The sequence below is a fragment of the Triturus cristatus genome, chromosome 5_2 (genome assembly GCF_964204655.1).
Source record: "Triturus cristatus chromosome 5_2, aTriCri1.1, whole genome shotgun sequence".
NCBI classification, from domain to species: domain Eukaryota; kingdom Metazoa; phylum Chordata; class Amphibia; order Caudata; family Salamandridae; genus Triturus; species Triturus cristatus.
In genome coordinates, this window is record NC_140588.1 from 11,630,977 (window position 1) to 11,650,092 (window position 19,116).

The 19,116-nt window shown below is 43.5% G+C and overlaps 1 protein-coding gene across 1 annotated transcript in view; it reads left to right on the forward strand.

The window, feature by feature from the left end:
* Nucleotides 1-19,116, forward strand: part of DNAH5 (dynein axonemal heavy chain 5) — a 5,853,083-nt gene that overhangs the window by 5,461,970 nt on the left and 371,997 nt on the right. The window contains exon 76 of the mRNA XM_085606747.1: nt 18,207-18,419. Coding sequence (XP_085462873.1) covers nt 18,207-18,419 — 213 coding nt within the window. The remainder of the gene's footprint in view (nt 1-18,206; nt 18,420-19,116) is intronic.

The following is a 19,116-nucleotide window of genomic DNA, read 5'->3' on the forward strand; positions in this document are numbered from 1 at the left end:
GGACCTTGTAGGATGAAGACTTCCAGCGCTCGTGCCAGACGCCGCTACCAACTTACCACCATATAGAAACTGCGTGGCACTGCCCGTTGCCGAAGATGGAGTGGCATGATCCACCCAGACCCATTGCCCTTGACTTGGCCCTAATGCAGAGTCAAAAGAAAACTGTGAGAAACAAGGAGGAGAACGAGATTCCGGAAAAATAGATTCAAATCCTGAAGAATAACCAGGAGGTTCAGAACGTGACGTAGGGTATATATTGTGAGACAGTGAGACAGCACCATCCAATTCCTGAACCTCCTCAAATGCTGAGTCTGTTAAATCAACAGCTAAAGTGTTGATATTGTCTTGTAAATATGAGTTGACATACTCCCCAGGCGGGCCCCTAGGCACCGGGGCCAAAAGCACCTCTGGAACGGCTCCCTCCCCTGCAGTACCCTGCACCAGAGCAAAATTATCGTTCGTACTATTGTGCTTTCACGCTGCCAAAATTTGCACCCCCTCACCGTCATCACCACTGTCACTAGAATAATCCACCAAAACAGCAGAGCGTCCCTCAAAAGACACAGGAGGTGCAATATTAATGGAAGACATTCCTTGAAAATTAGCAATGTTTGTGAGCACCTTGCCAACGACGTGCGCTCTATTAAAAGCTGATGTAGGCGCTGGCAAAACCAAATTTTCCTTTACCCCAATGTCATAATAACCCCCCTCCCCCTGCTTGACAGGGAACTTGGTGTAGTAAGTCTTCTGGAGGTAGTACCCTCCCCACCCACCTACGCCAGACCCAAGACCTGCTGACCTTCAGAAGACTCCTCAAGACCTGGCTATCATATATATCATATATAAAAAATCCACCTCTGGACCCTGTCCTTAAAAACAGGCATCCGTTACGACTGATTTGCATCAGACAAGTATTCCAAGCGTCTATCAGGTATCCACCTTTATCTACTCATTTAAGGGTGAATAATTCTTGTACAAGCTAGGAATCTTTTACTATTTCCCTATTTCTTAGTAGTGTCTTCTCTATCGTTTTTTTAGACTGTGTCTATTTGTGTTACAGTCCATCCATATCTACAAGATTAGTACAGAGGCACACACATCTGTATCCTTCACACGGTTAATCATCATGAATAAATATGTCTGGCCTAAATTTATGCCGTTATTTCAAAACCTGTTTCATTTATAGACCCCGGCACACAGTCCTTGTGAAGTGGGTCTATCCATATCTACAAGATTACTACCGAGGCATACACATCCGTATCCCTCACACACGGTAATTTACACCATTAATCGTCATGAATGAATATGTCCGGCCTAATTTTATGCCGTTATTTCAATACCTGTGTTTCATTTATAGACCTTGGCATACACTCCTTGGGAAGTGGTTCCATTCCGATTTTCCTCTAAACGGATCTTGACCTTTGACCTTTACTGAGTAAGCATCTATATTACCTATGGCTATTCACCTTTTGGAAGAAAGGGTAGACACTCATATATATTTCCTACTTTTTGGTGCACTCTATTATTTTAAGTGTCCTTCTCCTTATTTTTCCATCCACTGGAGCACTTAAATATGCATGCTCATCATTCCTTGATTACCTTTCACTTATGGTTTCGAATCTTGTGGTGATGATCTTAGCACTATATCTTTTTTTTTTCTTCATTCCCCTTACCCATGGAGCTAATAACAATAATAATCAATCAATCATGTCATTTGTAAAGCGCACTACATACCCATGAGGGTCTCAAGGCGCTGGGCCGTGGGGAATGCTGCTACTGTTTGAAAAGCCAGGTCTTGAGGAGTCTTCTGAAGGTCAGCAGGTCTTGGGTCTGGCGTAGGTGGGTGGGGAGGGTGTTCCAGGTCTTGGCGGCGATGTGGGAGAACGATCTGCGGCCGGAGGTCGCTCTTCGGATGCGGGGAACTGTGGCAAGGGCGAGGTCGGCGGAGCGGAGCTGGCGGGTGAGGGCGTAGAAGCTGAGTCGTCTGTTGAGGTACGCAGGTGTGGTGTTGTGGAGTGCCTTGTGTGCGTGGGTGAGGAGCTTGAAGGTTATCCTCTTGTTGACGGGGAGCCAGTGAAGGTCTCTCATATGGCGTGTGATGTGGCTGCGTCGAGGGATGTCGAGGATCAGGCGTGCAGAGGCGTTCTGGATACGTTGCAGCCGTCTCAGGAGATTGGCCGAGGCTCCTGCATAGAGGGCGTTTCAGTAGTCCAGCCTGCTGCTGACGAGGGCCTGGGTGACTGTTCTTCTCGTTTCGGTGGGGATCCACTTGTAGATCCTGCGGAGCATGTGGAGAGTGTTGAAGCAGGAGGAAGAGACGGAGTTGACCTGCTTAGTCATGGAGAGGGTGGAGTCGAGGATGACCCCTAGGTTGCGTTCGTGGTCGGTGGGTGTTGGCGCTGTTCCCAGTGCTGTCGGCCACCAGAATTCGTTCCATGCCGTAGGGGTGGATCCGAGGATGAGGACCTCCGTCTTGTCCGAGTTCAGCTTCAGTCGGCAGTTCCTCATCCATTCGGCGACGGCCTTCATTCCTTCGTGGAGGTTGGTTTTGACTGTGTGGTGGTCTTTGGTGAGGGAGAGGATCAGCTGGGTGTCATCGGCATAGGAGATGATGTTGAGGTCATGCAGTCGGGCGATGTGGGCGAGTGGTACCATGTAGATGTTGAACAGCGTTGGGCTGAGGGATGAGCCCTGGGGTACGCCGCAGATGATCTCGGTGGCTACGGAGCGGAAGGGGGGAAGGCGGACGCTCTGTGTTCTGCCGGAGAGGAAGGAGGTGGTCCAGTCTAGGGCCTTGTCTTGGATCCCAGCGTCGTGGAGGCGTGTTCAAAGTGTGCGGTGGCAGACCGTGTCGAAGGCGGCTGACAGGTCCAGAAGAATGAGGGCCGCTGTTTCTCCGTTGTCTAGCAGGGTCCTGATGTCCACGGTGGCGGCGATGAGGGCAGTTTTGATGCAGTGGTTGTTGCGGAACCCGGATGCTGTTCTCCTCGAGGTAGCGGGTCAGTTGTTTGTTGACGGTCTTCTCGATGACCTTTGCCGGGAACGGGAGCAGGGAGATGGGCCGAAAGTTCTTGAGGTCCTTGGGGTCCGCCTTTGGTTTCTTGAGTAAGGCGTTGATCTCGGCGTGCTTCCAGCTCTCCGGGAAGGTAGCTGACTCGAAGGAGATGTTGATGACTTTCTGGAGATGGGGTGCGATTGCTGTGCTGGCTTTGTTGAAGATGTGGTGTGGACATGGGTCTGACGGAGCTCCGGAGTGGATGGTGTTCATGATCTTGGTGGTGTCGTCGTCGGTGATGTTGGTCCAGGAGAGCAGGCGGTTGGTGTGAGTGGTGGTCGTGGTGGCGGAGGTCTCGGTGGTTGTCGGGGCGGTCATGGCATTGAAGCTGTCGTGGATGTCAGCATTGCTGTTGTGTGCGTTGTTGTCTAGGCGGTTTTTGAAGGAGGCCCTTTTGGTGGATCTGATGCTAATAATTTTTTTTCCTTTATTCAAACATATGTTCTATTTTGGTGAAGGTATACAGTTCATCATCTTATTAATTTATCTGTAAACTCAGTGGATTTTTAAATTTTTTAACTTTCACTTTTTAGGACATTTTGTGGCTTTCCTGATGAAGGCGCAGTGTGCGCTGAAACGTGTGTAGAAGACTCATCTAGCAGCCACTTTATGTTTATCGTTACTGTGTACATCGTTCAAGATTTGCATTATTTGAAATATTTTTGTTGTTTGTATCTTCCATGTATGTACAAACTTCTTTGTATTTTATCCAACTGTACTATTGTATTGGGTGTCCTTTTACATTATGATTAGAATATGTTTACATTTATATGTCTCTATGACACATGTTTTGATATGTTTTTGACTAATTTAAATTAAAGAAATGAACTTTTAAATATTACTTCCGTGTATACTGAGTTGATGACATCATGTTGCTAGTCCATATGGTCTAATACATTTTATAGACCTTTAGATGCCCAGTTAATACCCAAGATAATTAACGGCTGGATGAGCATCCATGCACTATGGTTAAAGATGACACCAAGTTTATGTGAAAGACACGCACGCTGACTGCTTTCTACAGAGTCAGAGGCCAAGAGATGTTATCTGGAAAGTAATGCACATTGATGCTAGACAATAGATATGTTGTATCAGAAAATTACAAAGAAAATGTACTAATAAAAGATATTCAAACAAAATAGACCTTTAGTTGCCTAGGGGTTTCCCTTCAATTTGCACTGGCCCACCCCAGACATGCACCCATGCATATATTAGCAGGGTGTTGGTGCAAAGTGGTTTAGGCACAGTGAGGGTTAACTTTTGCAAGTGGAAGTTTATTGTTGCTGCAGTTTGCGCCACCTTGAGAATGGCAGGGAAATACATGAATGTTGCATTTCTGATAGAGCCTTTTAACCATAGATTTTTCACCTTTTGAATATTCCCAAATCTTTTTAATATTCCCCAGGACTGAATTCGGAAACCTTTTCAGGTGTACCTCTGGGTGCTGGTAGATGGCTGTATGCTGCTCAGCACTAATAGCATCCCGCTCTGGAAATAACTTGCAAAGCTTACACAGGCACCATGGCCACGTGCTGATGCCTGTTCCTTTCTTTCCAAGTCACCAGAAACAAATCCAGAGCAACCTCTCATCTCTTTGAGACAAGTTACCTCACATTTCTTCGCTCTGTGCATGAGAAATATCACCTCCTAAAGCAACAGGCTTTGAGCCCTGTAAGGTCTGTCATAAACAAATGTCTGTGACAGATCCTCATCAGGTGTGCCTTTGGTGCCAGGGTCTGACCATGACAGTAAGGCCTACAGTGACTGCGTCCATGAATCCGAAGGCCAAGCGACCATGAGCCGAAACACTGTCGGCAGTTACGGGAAGGCAGGTAGACGGGTTGGACCTGGTCCCGTTCCAGGAGGCACTTCCAAGGTCAGTCGTCATTTGCGTTACAAGTCTTCGTGAAAGTCGAAGAAAAAACCTTAAAAATCCATCAAAGACTCAGCCCCTTCCACGTTACTTACATACTCCCGAGAAGGCACAAGTATGTCACCATGAGGTGAAGTCTCACTCAAGTCTTTTGGTAAGTCGAAGAAAAAAACATAAAAAATCTATGCAGGACTCTGTCCCTTCCTGCCACTCACATACTCCTAGGAAGGCGCAAGAACGTCACCATGACTCTTGCTCCGGTCCTGAAGTTGATCGACGTCAGAGTCCATCCTGCAACTTGTCTTGGCACAACCCGAGTTTCGGTGGCCATCTGCGACACAGAGGCAGATTGCTCCAACCCGACCGACTCCCTCTGGTGTGCGTACACACCCCAAGGAGCCAAGAGGCCTCCTTCTGCTACAATGTTGGCGGGTTCACCCTCCGTGCTAGTTAGACTCTCCTATCCCCTGCTGGGCCAGACACTGCTCCTGCTTCAACGCCACACACTATGCTGGTTCCTGGAGCCTAAGCACAGATGCCGACTCCATCGATTCTGGAGGCCTAGATGCCTATTGTTCTCAGAGTTGGCGCTGCTGCGACTCTGACCGAGGTTGCGTTTGACTCAGTCTCCCCCACTTGACTTACCGCCTCCACAAGGAAGAACACACATGCTGCTTTCCTTATTTCTCACAGATTCGAACAATGATTATGAAGAGACAAGGCAACCATACCACAAAGAAAATTGGTATGATGACCTTCAAGAGGCCCGTCACCTTGATACTTTCCTTAAGTAGTGACTCCTCTCACTCCAAGGCCCAACTACTGAGGAGAGTGCATCTTATGCAATGGGCATGCATAGGGCTGCCAAAGTTCTAGACCTCCAGTTTACCCACAGTAGAAGACAAAACAAATATCCTGATGCAAGTGCTCTGGCCTAGCCAACCGTCTACTGATCCCTTTTAACCTTTTGTGCAGCACTTACAGCAGCAGTGACTCTTCCCCCATGGTGGAGGAGCAACCCGGCCAAAAATAGCAGGAAAGAAAAAATAAAACGATAATAAACACTCACTGTTTTATTTTTCCTTTCCCGCTGAGTCTTTGGGATGGGGCCAGGGGGATGACAGGAGGAGTGGTAGTACACTGCCTTCAGTGCGCATGACGGTTTGACCAGCCATCTCAGGCCGATCAAGCCATCATGTGCATTGAAGCTCTCGCCAACCTAGCTGCATTGCTCGGTTGGAGAGAGCAGGCATAGGCTCCCAGTCTGTCTGTGAGCACAAATTGAGGGCGCTGAGGCCAATCCTGACGCTGCTCCAATGCACAAGAGCAGCTTCAGGATTGGACACAGGGCAGGGTAGAAGCATGTGCCTGCAAGAAGATGAGCAGAAGAGCGCAATGTCTCCTGCTGCAGGTATGTTTTTTTGTTATTTTGCACACTGGTGACCTCAATGCCCCCCTCATCCCCGCTTTGCCCCTCATTCACAAGAGAGGCCACTACTGACTTAAAGATACTCTGTTAGGGGCTTGAGCCAAACCTTGCTCTGGCTCTCCAGTTAGTTGCCATATTGTGGGACGCCATCAATCTGCTCCGGGTGACCCTGCTTTGTTGACCATATGTCATTCCTTTCTCTCCATACCCTATGAGCTCTGATGATTTCTATAACACTCTTAAGGTTTTATTAATGTGTTTACTCGGATTTAGTAGGGGTTTGACATGTTCTTTCACAATGAAATCTTTTAATTACACTGTATTACACTGTATTACACTGTATTACACTGCCAATTGGAATCTTTTCTCTTTAATTACACTGTATAGCATTTTCTGAAGTTCCGTTTCCCCCCCTCCCTTTTTTCCGTGTTTGGGAATAATTATCATTTGTTTTTGATCCCGCTTTTTTGAAATACCACAAACTTTTCCCCTTTCCGTTTTTATGATTTAATTTATAAATGTTACAAAAGCTTCTACTAATAATCAGAACGTAACTGTAGTGAGTCTATTGTCTTTGTTCATGATGCCACACTGTTAGCATCTAGCTCCTGCACGTGTCACGTCACTCTATGACGAGCGGTGCCGAGCGTGTTTACTTAACGGAAGACGAGCAGTCCGCTCGCTTCCCTTCACTCTGCTGGCATTTTTGGACTAGCGCGTAGCGGTAAGCACTTCCCGCTTTCCCGTTTTTAGACGAACTTTTTTCACTAAATATGTGATTCCACCGGAGAAATACGGCAATACTAATCTTGGCCCTCACTGTCTCCTTGTTTTAGACTTAGCATCGTTAGTTCATTTGAGAGGTGGCGCCTGACGTGCCGTGAATCACTGTAACAACAGGTAGAACACTCTCTGTTTTTGTTTCTGTTCCTATTTAAATGATCCTATGATCCTTTGAGTCTGTAGTTGGTTTTTGACTCCGTTTTAACTTTCAACTTTCCAGAATTGCATGCTGTAACTATTCCTAGCCGACGATTATGGGCAGGAATTCCTAACAAATGGTTTGGACTTTAGAAGGGACACGCTGATTTTTCTGCGTTGTGCGTAAGTTCCTGCACCATGTTAGTCTGTTAATTTAGTTATTTTGTTTGCCCTCAACTGTGATATTGGGCTTATACACAACACCTTATTTTTTAGGTGTTGATGCCGCTCTCTAGCATCTGGCGCTAGTTTGCCCGTTTCCTTGAATTTATAGTCCTCATTGTAGGACTGGATATGGTAAATATAATGGACCTTTATTTGGCTTTTACACTAATTAGTTCACTTTTGTTACTCGCCTGCTATATAATTAGTGTTTCATTTTGATTTTAGGTGCCCTTTTCCTTAATGCAGTCCTGAGGAAGACCCCCGTGTAAGGTGTTAAACGACCTACAATCTACCTTGGGGTCGAAACGTCGACTATTTTTCCCTTGAGCTAGTCCTATGGCTCAACAGAGACTTTGTGACTGTGTTTCCTTTGTATGGTCTAGCTGTCAAGTTATATGAACAGTATATGTACTTTTGGCAAAAAATTGGGCCATAATTGAATTCTTTGGTCGCTTGAACCTGGCATTATTTGCTTGCACTATTTTTCTTAACACTCTTTTATCCTCACGTAAATCACCCACCCCCCTTCTTTTTCTTTCCCTGTTCTTCTGGGCACTTAATATGTATGCAATTGAATTTTGATGTATTTTATTAATGCAATTCTTTGAATGTAGCAGTGTGATTAAATAACACTTGCTGCTTATCATAAATTGTTGTCAATTTTGTATAACGTTTTTATTGTCTATTTAAATACTGTTAGCTGGGACCACTTTATAGTGTACTGCTTTTTTGTCTCAGCACCCCTTTACTGAAAGCTTGGTGGTGCAGATGTACTAGTCATAAAAACCCAAATACCTTTCTGCCTATTCCTAGTACAAGCATGTGGAGACCTTGGAGACAAGGGTATTTTTTGCTCCAGCTTGGCCCTCAGGTCAGTGAATGCCAGTTGTCTGTGGGGCCACTATTCCAACGTTCTTTGGGATTCAGTGGCTGAAGTCCTCCCAGGTCTCCCAGATGAATCCAACCAGTTTGGACTCAAGCCATACAGGATAATCGTGACACAGCCAAGTTCACAATTTGTTGTGGATTGACACTGCCGATTCAATAGGGTGAGCCATTGGCACCAGCGTCACCATTTGCTGCCACGCCCAGCTGCGGTCAGTGGGTTTTTCAGGTGATGTGCAATCATCCCTCATAGGCATGCCCTTTGGGACTCACCTGTTTCTGGACAAGGTAGATTCGGCTCTGGAGCGGTTTAAAGAGAGCAGATCCACAGCATGCTCCCTGGGCTTATCTGCCCACCAGCCCCATCAGCACTACGGGGCCGATTCACAGAACTAACTTAAGACAAAATCCTAAACTTACTACTTTGGTATTCACAGAAGTTAGGATTTTGTCTTAAGACAGTCTTAAGACAGACTTAAGACAGACTTAAGACAGACACCTGAAGGACTCAAGTTCTTCTGTTCATTGCTGCACACAGCTCAGGTATTTCTACTCCTGGCCTCTGCTGCGATTTTCAGTGGACGTATTCTGCCTCCGGATGATCTCTGGCATCTTCCAGTCTCTGTATATATATTATATATATGCTTTTTCCGACACTCTGTGTCTGGGTATTACAGGCTCCTTCTTTAATAATGTGGTGGTCAGTGTCCCGCCTGTATCGCAGGGGCCCAGTCTTTCCTTCCCCGATCGGAGGGTTGGTGTTGCCCTTCTTAGTGGATGGACATTGTATGTCCTACTATGTTTCACATCGGTGCCGTTGGTACCAATTGGGCAACCTCCTATTCTCAAGGGCTGCTCTTCGAGCTTCCCATTGGTTGTTACTTTCATAACTTTCTCATATATGTCTATATGCTCTATATATGTCATAAGGTGTACACAGACGAGAGGGCAAGCATACTGGGTTTTCCCTGCTGTGGTTTCTGGGGATTGTCTCAGATTTTGTCTCTCTCTCGCTCTCTCTTTCTCTCTCTTTCTTTCTCCCTCATGGGAGATAGCTTTGTGTGTGTCCAGTTTTGCCGGTGACCTTTGGTCATTGTACCTGTGGGTACTGTTGGCTGGTTGACTACCTGGTGATGCGTTGACTTTCTCTGCTGACGTGCACATGCTGTTGCTATTACATTTCGTTGGGCTTGTGCATTGTGATGTGGTTCTTACGGTACACACTGTTTGCTTACGTGTATTCTTATAATCCCTATCTCTGTATCCCCTAGTAGTCGTAGTTTGTATGTCTTGGCGTGATGACATCTGTCCTAGACATGTCATTTTCTGGCATCCGCTGTTGTGCATGCTCAATTTGTATGTTCTGACTCTGTCATACTATTTGGTCCCTTCTCTGGAACTTTGTCTCTTGCGGATCATGGGATCTTGTACTCAGTTGACTTATTTGGTTCTGTGATTTCATTTCGTCCCTGTCTGGACGAACGTGAGCTTGAACCGTCCTCTGAAGGATTGTGATACCTTTCCTTCCCTTGCTCATGCTTCCACCGTGAGTTTCATGGGTCTGCTGTCAGCCATGCTGGCATTGCTGTCCCCACCTTGTTTTAGTCAATGTTATTGATGGATTAATTCCCTTGGGAACTTGGTGGTTTTCAGTCGCAGACCCTCCTCCAATGGGGTATAGCTTTAGTATCTATTCTAACTTAAGGAATCTGGGCTAGATGTCTCTATCAGATGAACGAGTTACTTACCTTCGGTAACAATGTATCTGGTAGAGACACAGTCTAGCCGCAGATTCCTTAACGCCCACCCATCCTCCCCGGTTTGCGAAGACCTTTCCAGGTGGGTTCTATCCACCTGCCTCCTTACAGGTGACCTTGGTCTTTCTGCGGAGTGCTGTTGTTCACCTCCCACAGGATGTATCATTCTGTTTTAGCACGTTGGCTCTTCACCCATTCTCGTTCTTGGGTGGCTATGTCATGTGCCCTTTCATGCTCGTCCACCCTGGTTCTTCTGGCATGGGGATTCTCATGTTCTTCTACCCTCCCTCCGCCCTCGTCTATTTCTTCCCCATTACTTTGGGGTCTCCTTGTCTGTGATGCTGTCAATTGGGTTAGGGATCTATTTGACTGTGCTACAGTCCGTAGGTCATTATGGGGGGAGTATTGCACATTCTCGTGTGTTACACACTTGTGGTCACTTACCTTAAGTCATGTTGTTCCAGTCTTGTTGTCCTTTACAGTTACATCCTGCGGTTACTAACTGTCTTTCATACAGTTCTATCCTGTGGTTGCAACTGTCCTTCATTTGTCATGCTATTCATTTCCAATGACGTTGCCTCTTAGGGAGAGACTGTTTTTAGGGGCAGATGCTCTGTTCATTCCCTTCAGTCCCTTCCAGTATTATGTACTCTTTTAACATGGTGATGGTTCTCATCATTCTATGATTTCTTATCATTGTTGCTTCAAAGATTTTTGATCTTTTTTGGCACATTGTTCTCATACTCTAGCGGTTTTTGTAGTGGCTCCGCGTTGTGGCGTGGAAATGTTTCACAGTAGAATACTGAGGCCAGCGCACCAGGGGCTTATATGGCTCCATCGTCGTCACTTCCGTGGACGAAGTCAGGACGGAGCCAGGCGACGCCGTCCCCCAGCACGCAGAGGTACTGCTGGGGAAAAAGTTTTCCGGATCCAGTCTGACGGCTGGGGATATTCTAAGTTAAGGAATCTGCGGCTAGACTGTGTCTCTACCAGATACATTGTTACCGAAGGTAAGTAACTCGTTCATCACAAATACCTTTTTGAATTGCTACTGTGTCTCATAGACTCCTTGCACAAAGGCCTTCCAAAGTGTCAGATTGGATCCAGAATTTGTTTCTAGCAATGAGGAGTCACCAGTAACAGGTAGAGCTGTTCAGCAGCAGCAGCATCTCACAAACTCACCCTCAGCAATTCTGTAGCTCTATATGTGCCACCATGCATGCCTGTGCCATCAGTTTATTTTTTTCTGGAACATCACGATCTTTTTTTGCTGATTTTGTCACTTTTTCCCCTTCAGTATATAGTATGGCACCACCCAAATCTTTGGGCTTCAGGTGCTGAGTAACATTTCACCAACCTACATCTGTAACCATGCCACACAGTTCATGTTTGTTGTTCCAGAGAAGCACTAAGACTCAACGTCATATAAACCCTGTCACCTTATGCACCCCAAAACTCTTCAGAAAAGGAAGCCAAGCTATCCATGGCCTTCATGAAGGTGAGATCCAAAACTCCCTTGAGATCCAGGACTCGTTCCCAGTCCGACCCAGCCAGGCCCCGCATGTGTTTATTTCTACTTGTTTCCTGGCAATGTATATGCATACAAAGAGGGAACTTGCATCTCAAGCAGTCCTTGGTTTATCAGGCCATATAAAGAGGCCCAATTTGGAATTATTACTGAATAGAATGGATGATTTAAAACAGATTATGCAGACATGCCCACATACCTCAAAATGAGTTCAATAAAGATTTCCATCTGCTCTCCTGAACAAAATCGTGATTCAAATTTCCTCTTGTGGCTAGGCATCTTTAAGGTTTATATAATAAAGTTCCCCCAAAGGATTTAAAGTTCTGTTATGGGATCTTAATCTTGTCTTAATAGTTATATGGGTCTGCTTTTGCTATCTAAAATTCTTTATCAAAGGTTGATTTTCTGGTGGCTATGAATTTGGTACTAGTGCAACATTAAGACTTAGTCATTTCAAAATTCAAAACTTTGAGAGTGACAGAAACCTCTGGAATTTCTAAAAAAATAAGAATTTGAAAAACACAATGCATACAGCATGAATGGAATATAAATAGGAAAACAGAAGAAGGGGATAAGGGACAGAAGCCATTACAGATGGTTAACTGACAATGGAAATGTTAAAAATGCAAATGGAGAGTGGAAAATGGGGCAAATAAGTAAAAAGGACCAAAGTTCATTGATTTAAAGAGGTAGATGAGATTACTCCCATAAGAAAAAAATAGAGGGGAATAAAACAAGAGCAAAACAGGGAGAAATATACATAGAGTACAAGGAAAACCACACAAAGAAGAACACCATGTTAAATAATAGAATATACGAATTGCGAAGAAGAAAAAACAGAAGAAAATTAAGTAAATAAATAGAAATAAAACAATTGAAATAAAAAAAATGTAAGTAAAAAGTTCAAATCTTTGATGGACATTCGTGAAATAGTCAGACAACTCAGTGAATTGCAAGTCCTTTAGGCTTTGTGCAATCTTCTAAAAAAAAATGTTTTAAAAAAACTGAGTCCTTCTGCATGTAAGATCCTAAATTCTGTCTCAGTCTAAGTTGCCTTTTACTACCTTACATGCCTACTTTCCTCCCTCTCCCTTTTGAAGGAAGATGAGATTCTTTAGAAGCTGAACTCCAGCAAGGGTCCCAGCCTCTTATCCACATACATGTCCATTAAGAGGGACATGATAATATGAAACACTCGAAATAAAGACTTTCTTGACTTGACTTGATAATAGCATTAAAAAATTCCCAGGAAGTAGGGGCCATGAAAAAACAGATCTCCATAAGGATTTCTATCACAGTTAAACACTTATGAGCTGGAGAGTAAAGCTCCACTCGAGGTTTTCGGAGCACACTGTACCAGAGTCATAGGAGCTGCATCAGATCTCTTTTGAGGCGTCCTGATACAATTGATGTGGAAGGTTTCTACATAGCTGTCAGTACCCACATTTAGGAAGCATTATTGCATTAAGATGTGGCTCAAGTTAAAGTTTGCAAAAACAAGTGTTAACACTTTATGCTGTAAAAGTTTGTACTTGGTATTCCAAGCTCTCCTCTTTGGTGGATGTTCTCCTCCTTCATGAATGGTGTAGGATCAGTTCATGTAGGCAATTTGTGGGACCTAACATCCATTAGATGGTAATGTTCTTTCTGAAGGATATGACCGCTTTTACCAATTCTCTAATGTGCCCCCACTTTATCTCTTAAGCTGTTAAAGATATAAAAACAACTCTGTTCTCAATGTCCTAAGACTATGTGGGAGCATGTAAAAAGGGTGAAACTAATTTCATCAGTTCATGTATCGCTGTCTATGGAGGAATGGAGCTGGCATGTCACTTCAGTAAGCATACTATAAGCCACTGCTAATACCAGACGGGTCACCTGGAAAAATTGACTCAGTTTTTCTATAAAATGATCCTAATGCTTTTACACTGCTGAAATAAGGTACCGGGAAGGAATCTGCTGCAACTGTCATTTTCATTAGAAAGAAGGTTACCAAAGGAAAAATAATAAAAATATTATTTTTACATTTCCAATATGGCACCTCAACATACGTAGCATATTTACATTTCTGGAACATATAAAATTCTGTGGGTCATAATCGAATAGGACACTTTAGTCCGCAGGCATTTACAACGCATGCCATTACCTCACATTTTTTACACTTGCGAAATCTTTCACAACACACGGCTTTCAACGCAATCCATTACAACGCATTCCCCATTACAACGCAATTTACTATTCTAACTTGACCGTGGCGTTGTTTTGGGGAATGCGTTGTAATGGTTTGCGGTGTAAAGCCCTGCATTGTAAAATATTTCGTGGAGAAAAAATGCAGTGTAGTAGCATGCGTTGTAACGCATTAGTGGTAAAGGATGTTTACTGTCATAATGTTCCAAACTTCGTCTGTAAAGCAATAACCACATATTGTGTGTTAATGTCAGAAATTAGAATTCACGACTAGCGTGTATAAATGTAAGAGAACGTGCCATACAATGAAAGTCATAGCTTTTATTGTATAAAAGCTATGACAGGCCAACTAGTCCCAATAATTCCAGTGAGCAGAGCGTTGTCTGTAATGTTTACACATAAACAGTAACTGAAAGCTTTTTAGGTCTCGTCTGAGCCAGCGCATGCGCTGATCTGCGAAATATTTAGTTTATGGGTTTTCAAAGTGCTACCCGACCTCGCTCGCCTAACGCCTGCATTCACGAGAGCGTGCACGCGCGCAGCCGCCATCTGCCTCCCTTACAGCGCGATCACTGCTGCACGCACACCACTCTCACCGATCGCGATCACTTTGGCTTTGATAACTTTCGCTTTCACGGCCGCGTGGCCAATGCTTGTTATATCATTGCACTCAATAACCTAGGATTGGGATAGGAGTTTTTCTAACTTATATCACATTCCAGACTTGAGCTCCATCCCCTTCTTTTGGAGAGGTACGACTGAAAACAGCCAGAGTTGGGGGTTGACATGCCTATTTGTTTTGTTTCCTGTATCCCTTGCATCTGCGGGACAGCCAAGACTGAGCAGAACCTTCGCCCAGGACGACAAAATAACTTCATAGTTCAACAAGCTTCTCAAATGTTCGCTTAGGTTACCGTTCTAGTTCTTTAATAGACCTCTCTGACTTAGTACGCATGGACGACCGTGGAGATGTGCGTGCTGTAGTCATGTTGTAAGAAAGAGCGCCCGCATGTTTTGATACAATGGAAGTAAGTCGCCAAAGAGCGAAAGTTGTGATTGAACGCGCCGAAAGTTAATTCCTGGTGTAGTGTTGTCATTTCGGAGATGCTGGCAGTGCTCCTACTGAAGGCTGCAAGATGTCCATCGAAATAGTCATCAGAGTGAGTCCTTTCAGGGGCTGCAGAAGGGTTCGGGGGTACCATAGCTCTTACTGTAGGGGCACACACTTTACTTCAGTTTCGGGAGGAGCCGGGGTTGGAGATCTGGTTTCATTTACCGAGTGCTGGCCCAGTACCCTGCCAAGGTCCTCTGCACACCAACGCTCGGTCTCAACATCTAGTTGCAATGTATGCTTGCTTTATCATTGGGATTTCCCTAGTTTTCACCATTGATCAGACGTCCGACATCATCCCGTGCCACACACGAGAGATAACCATTCACGTTGCTAGTCATTTTATTTACCCAGTAATCAGAATAGAACTGCAGACACTTGAATACATTATAAACGGCTCTGTATAGTTCTCTCGCGGTTGGTTTGGAACATTATGACGACTTTACGTTGATTAGCCAGAGCATGTTTTCCGGACATTGGGCTTGAAGGCACTCTCTAAAGCCCTGTGTTTATTACATTTTGCAACCTTCGATATCGAGCGACCTAGTGTCGAGTTTGGCTCCTTCAGCCAGTCCTGGCCTTAAGCGTTTTACCCTTTGAAGTGTAGACTTTATCCTAATACTTAGTGTTGGTGGCTGAAAAGCTAAGGTCATCAGCAGCTGTCGTATATCACACAGGTCAGTTGCCTTATTGCTCCACAGTGTTAGTCACAGATAACCCTTTGCTTTGATCAAGTGTTCGTCGTCTCTTCATTAAAATAACTACACATAGTTAATAAACACCTTCATTTAACTTGTCTGATCAAATTCCATTAATCAGTTTTTGAAATGTGCAGCAAGTGGGTTTCACAGATGGCTACTAATTGTTCAGCCCTCATACTCAAAACACCAATGTAAACTGTCTGATAGCATAAAGGAACATAACTGTTAAGGACTCTCCATTGCTTGGTATCTTAATTTCTGGTCCTCTGAATAGTGTTAGCAACAAATTGCGGTTGTGCTTTGGGGCTTCTAGAGAACTGAATAGACACTGTTAGATTACTTCCTTTCCCATTGTATAGCGAGAACTCTATCTAAATCTTTTTTTGCGGGGAAAAGAGCGAGGTAGCTAGGTAATCACGGTTGCTTTAGTATTGGTGGACCTGATTTAACAACTTGGATTTTCTTCAAATAGTTTCTCCTACTGCTGACACAACATGCTTTTCTGCAACATTCAGCGCTCCATGCTGCTTTCACTTTCTAAGCAGCCTTGACAATGGTGACCGCTCCTTAGAATAGGTCTTGCATCTACAAGAGTTTGAGCTATTGGCATTGTACATGACAGTGCCTTTCATTTATGTGTTAAATATCATAACATATAAATACAAAGGATTGCCATTTGCAATGCCAATAGCTTAAACCCTCGCAAAAGCGAGACCTATTGGCTATGCCAATGCTTGTTAAACAATGCTTTGCCGTGTCTCTGCATGTTCAGAAGACTTGGTCCAGCTATTAAGGGGCATTAAGAGAGATATGTTCCTTTCTATTAGCTGATTGTTGCTTTGCTTGATGCAAAAATAAAACAATTACATTTGTATCAAGCAGCAAGAGATAGCGTAGTTTCTGACCTTGAAAGGCTGAAGAAATCTTGAGTGCTATTCTGTCTTAAATGAAAATGCATGCCCTCAAGTTTCTAGAAAATTTTAAAGCCCTTGCTTTAACTCTTACAGCGTGGACAGGTTTGCTGCAGAAGGCATCGAACATTTACATGAATGTCATTTAGTGAGGGCCGGTTCTTGCAGGTGTTTTAGGCAAATTAGCACTAACATGATGTCGCTGTTTAGGCTCCATCCATTTTATTGAATTTGATTTTTTTTTATTACAGTACTGAAGCGAAGTACAAGGAATAACCACTGCTATGAGTGATGTGAAGTTTTATTTTGTTTTTAATATCTTGCACTATAATTATTTGTTTTATATAGCGCTTATTATTGCTGCTCTTCTATCTTTCTAAGAGCTGAAACATGTTTCAATTTCCTAATTTTAAAACATCAGTGTGTAAATAAAAGAGCAACCATAAAAAGTCACACTGCTTCAGTAATCTTGTCAAAAATATATATATTCAGCCAAAGATAGGTACAGAAACAGCAGATACAAGAAGAGCATTTACTATTTTCCACCGAATTGTTTTGTCCATGTCAGTGCATTTCCCTACGCCTGACTTTTTATTGTGCACTTTGGCTACTAAGGGTTGCAGGTGAGTCAGGGAATTGTATGTTTCTTTTTCATCAATCAATAAATCCAAGATTTTTTCTGGTGAATTTACCACTAAAATTGTGCAACACAAGAAATAAGTAAAATCCAACTTGATAACAGAAAGCCCATCATCAACATGCATACATATCATATTTGATCATCATCTTAAGACATCTCCTGTTCTCCCTCTAGATGGACTCTGCAGTTGCCAGTATGAGTGAGCATGAAGACCCTCACTTTCCAATGCCGAGTATACAAGCTAATGAGCTCAGATGTGGCATTACAAGATCAAAGTCACTCCTGGCTCTTCAGAAATTCTAATACCTTTTCTCAGTGCCAGCATAACATCTTTGGGGCAGATTTACAAGCCCCTTGCACTACTTTTGCATCATTTTTAACATGGTAAAAATTACGCAAAAGTGGCGCAAGGGACTTGTAAATCTGCCCCTTTGTGTTTAAGAGCAGCCAATGACTGAGAATGCTTTGGGGCATGTGACTATTCTCACACGTGCTTTTCTTATTCTTTTTATCGGACCTGAAATCTCTCCATTCACTTAATCACTGCTTTATATGCAATCTCTACTTTTACCTTACTAAGAAGAGGTGTTAATGACTCCAGAAGATCTGTGCTAAAAGTAGGAGATTGAACAACTCTTCCTCATAAAACCATGTTTGAATAATGCATAGAATAATAGTTTGTATATACCCAAATATGAGCAACCCTCATAAATAAAATGCTGAGCAGAGAGCACTAGTGATGGAAACAAACTGGTGGCGCCATTTTAAAAATTAGAATATATGCAATGATGTGTAGAAACCAATTTGATGAATAAAATGAAAACATGCACCTACGTATTTTCAACTTAAATTACTAACACATATTGAGTGACTATATCAGACAGTAAATATTTTCTGAACTGTAATATTAAAAAAAACAAGCCAAATAGAAACCTAACGTGTCAGCAGTTGTAGTTTAAATGCGTGTGTCGTACATATTGCAGGTGAAAGACAAACTGCAAAAGATGGGACCTTTCCAGCCTATGAACATCTTTCTTCGCCAGGAAATTGACAGAATGCAGAGGGTGATTAGCCTAGTAAGAAGTACACTGACCGATCTAAAGCTTGCCATTGATGGGACTATCATTATGAGTGAAAATCTTCGAGATGCATTGGACTGCATGTATGATGCCAGGATTCCAGCCAGATGGAAAAAGGTAAGTGACCATTGACAACCACCAAACGGAATATTTTCTTAAACTGTGATTATTGTATTCCTTTTAAAACGGCACATGTACTTCAAGAGTAACAGTCTAATGAGATGAGTGTGTTCTGTAATTGTTTCTTTTACATGTGTAGTGGTACATATGCAAAAGCTGTTTGCTTTGATGATTCCATAGTATATAGTTGAATAATATAACCCAAAAATTACATTATCAAGTGGTTTTATAAAAAATTATCTGTTATCTCAATGATCATTTCTGCAAAAATGTATTTCATATTCTTTAGTGTTATTTTCATTTTTTTCTTCATTTGTTGCACTTTTGTCTCTTGTATATAAACAACTGGGCCTTACAATGTGCATAAACAGTATACTTTGTTAAATACGTATCTAATTTGCACACTGTAGCAGCAATAATGACTCAACTCTTGAAAGCACTGACCCTCTATTGCTGTCAATCATACCTCCATATGGCGGTTTAGCAGCATGCTGGCTGTGCCATGAAAAGGCAGGCGGAAAGGGACATTGGGGGCCCGTAGCAGGCCTCCCTTCCTCCCTGACCCTCCAACAAGGTCCCTGGGGGGTACCAACACATCCCTGCACCCTGTGGCAGGCACTGCATTGTGCCTTCTACATAGTGAAGGGATATGCACAGGGTGCATATTGTGTACTGTGGCATGTGATGCAACCTG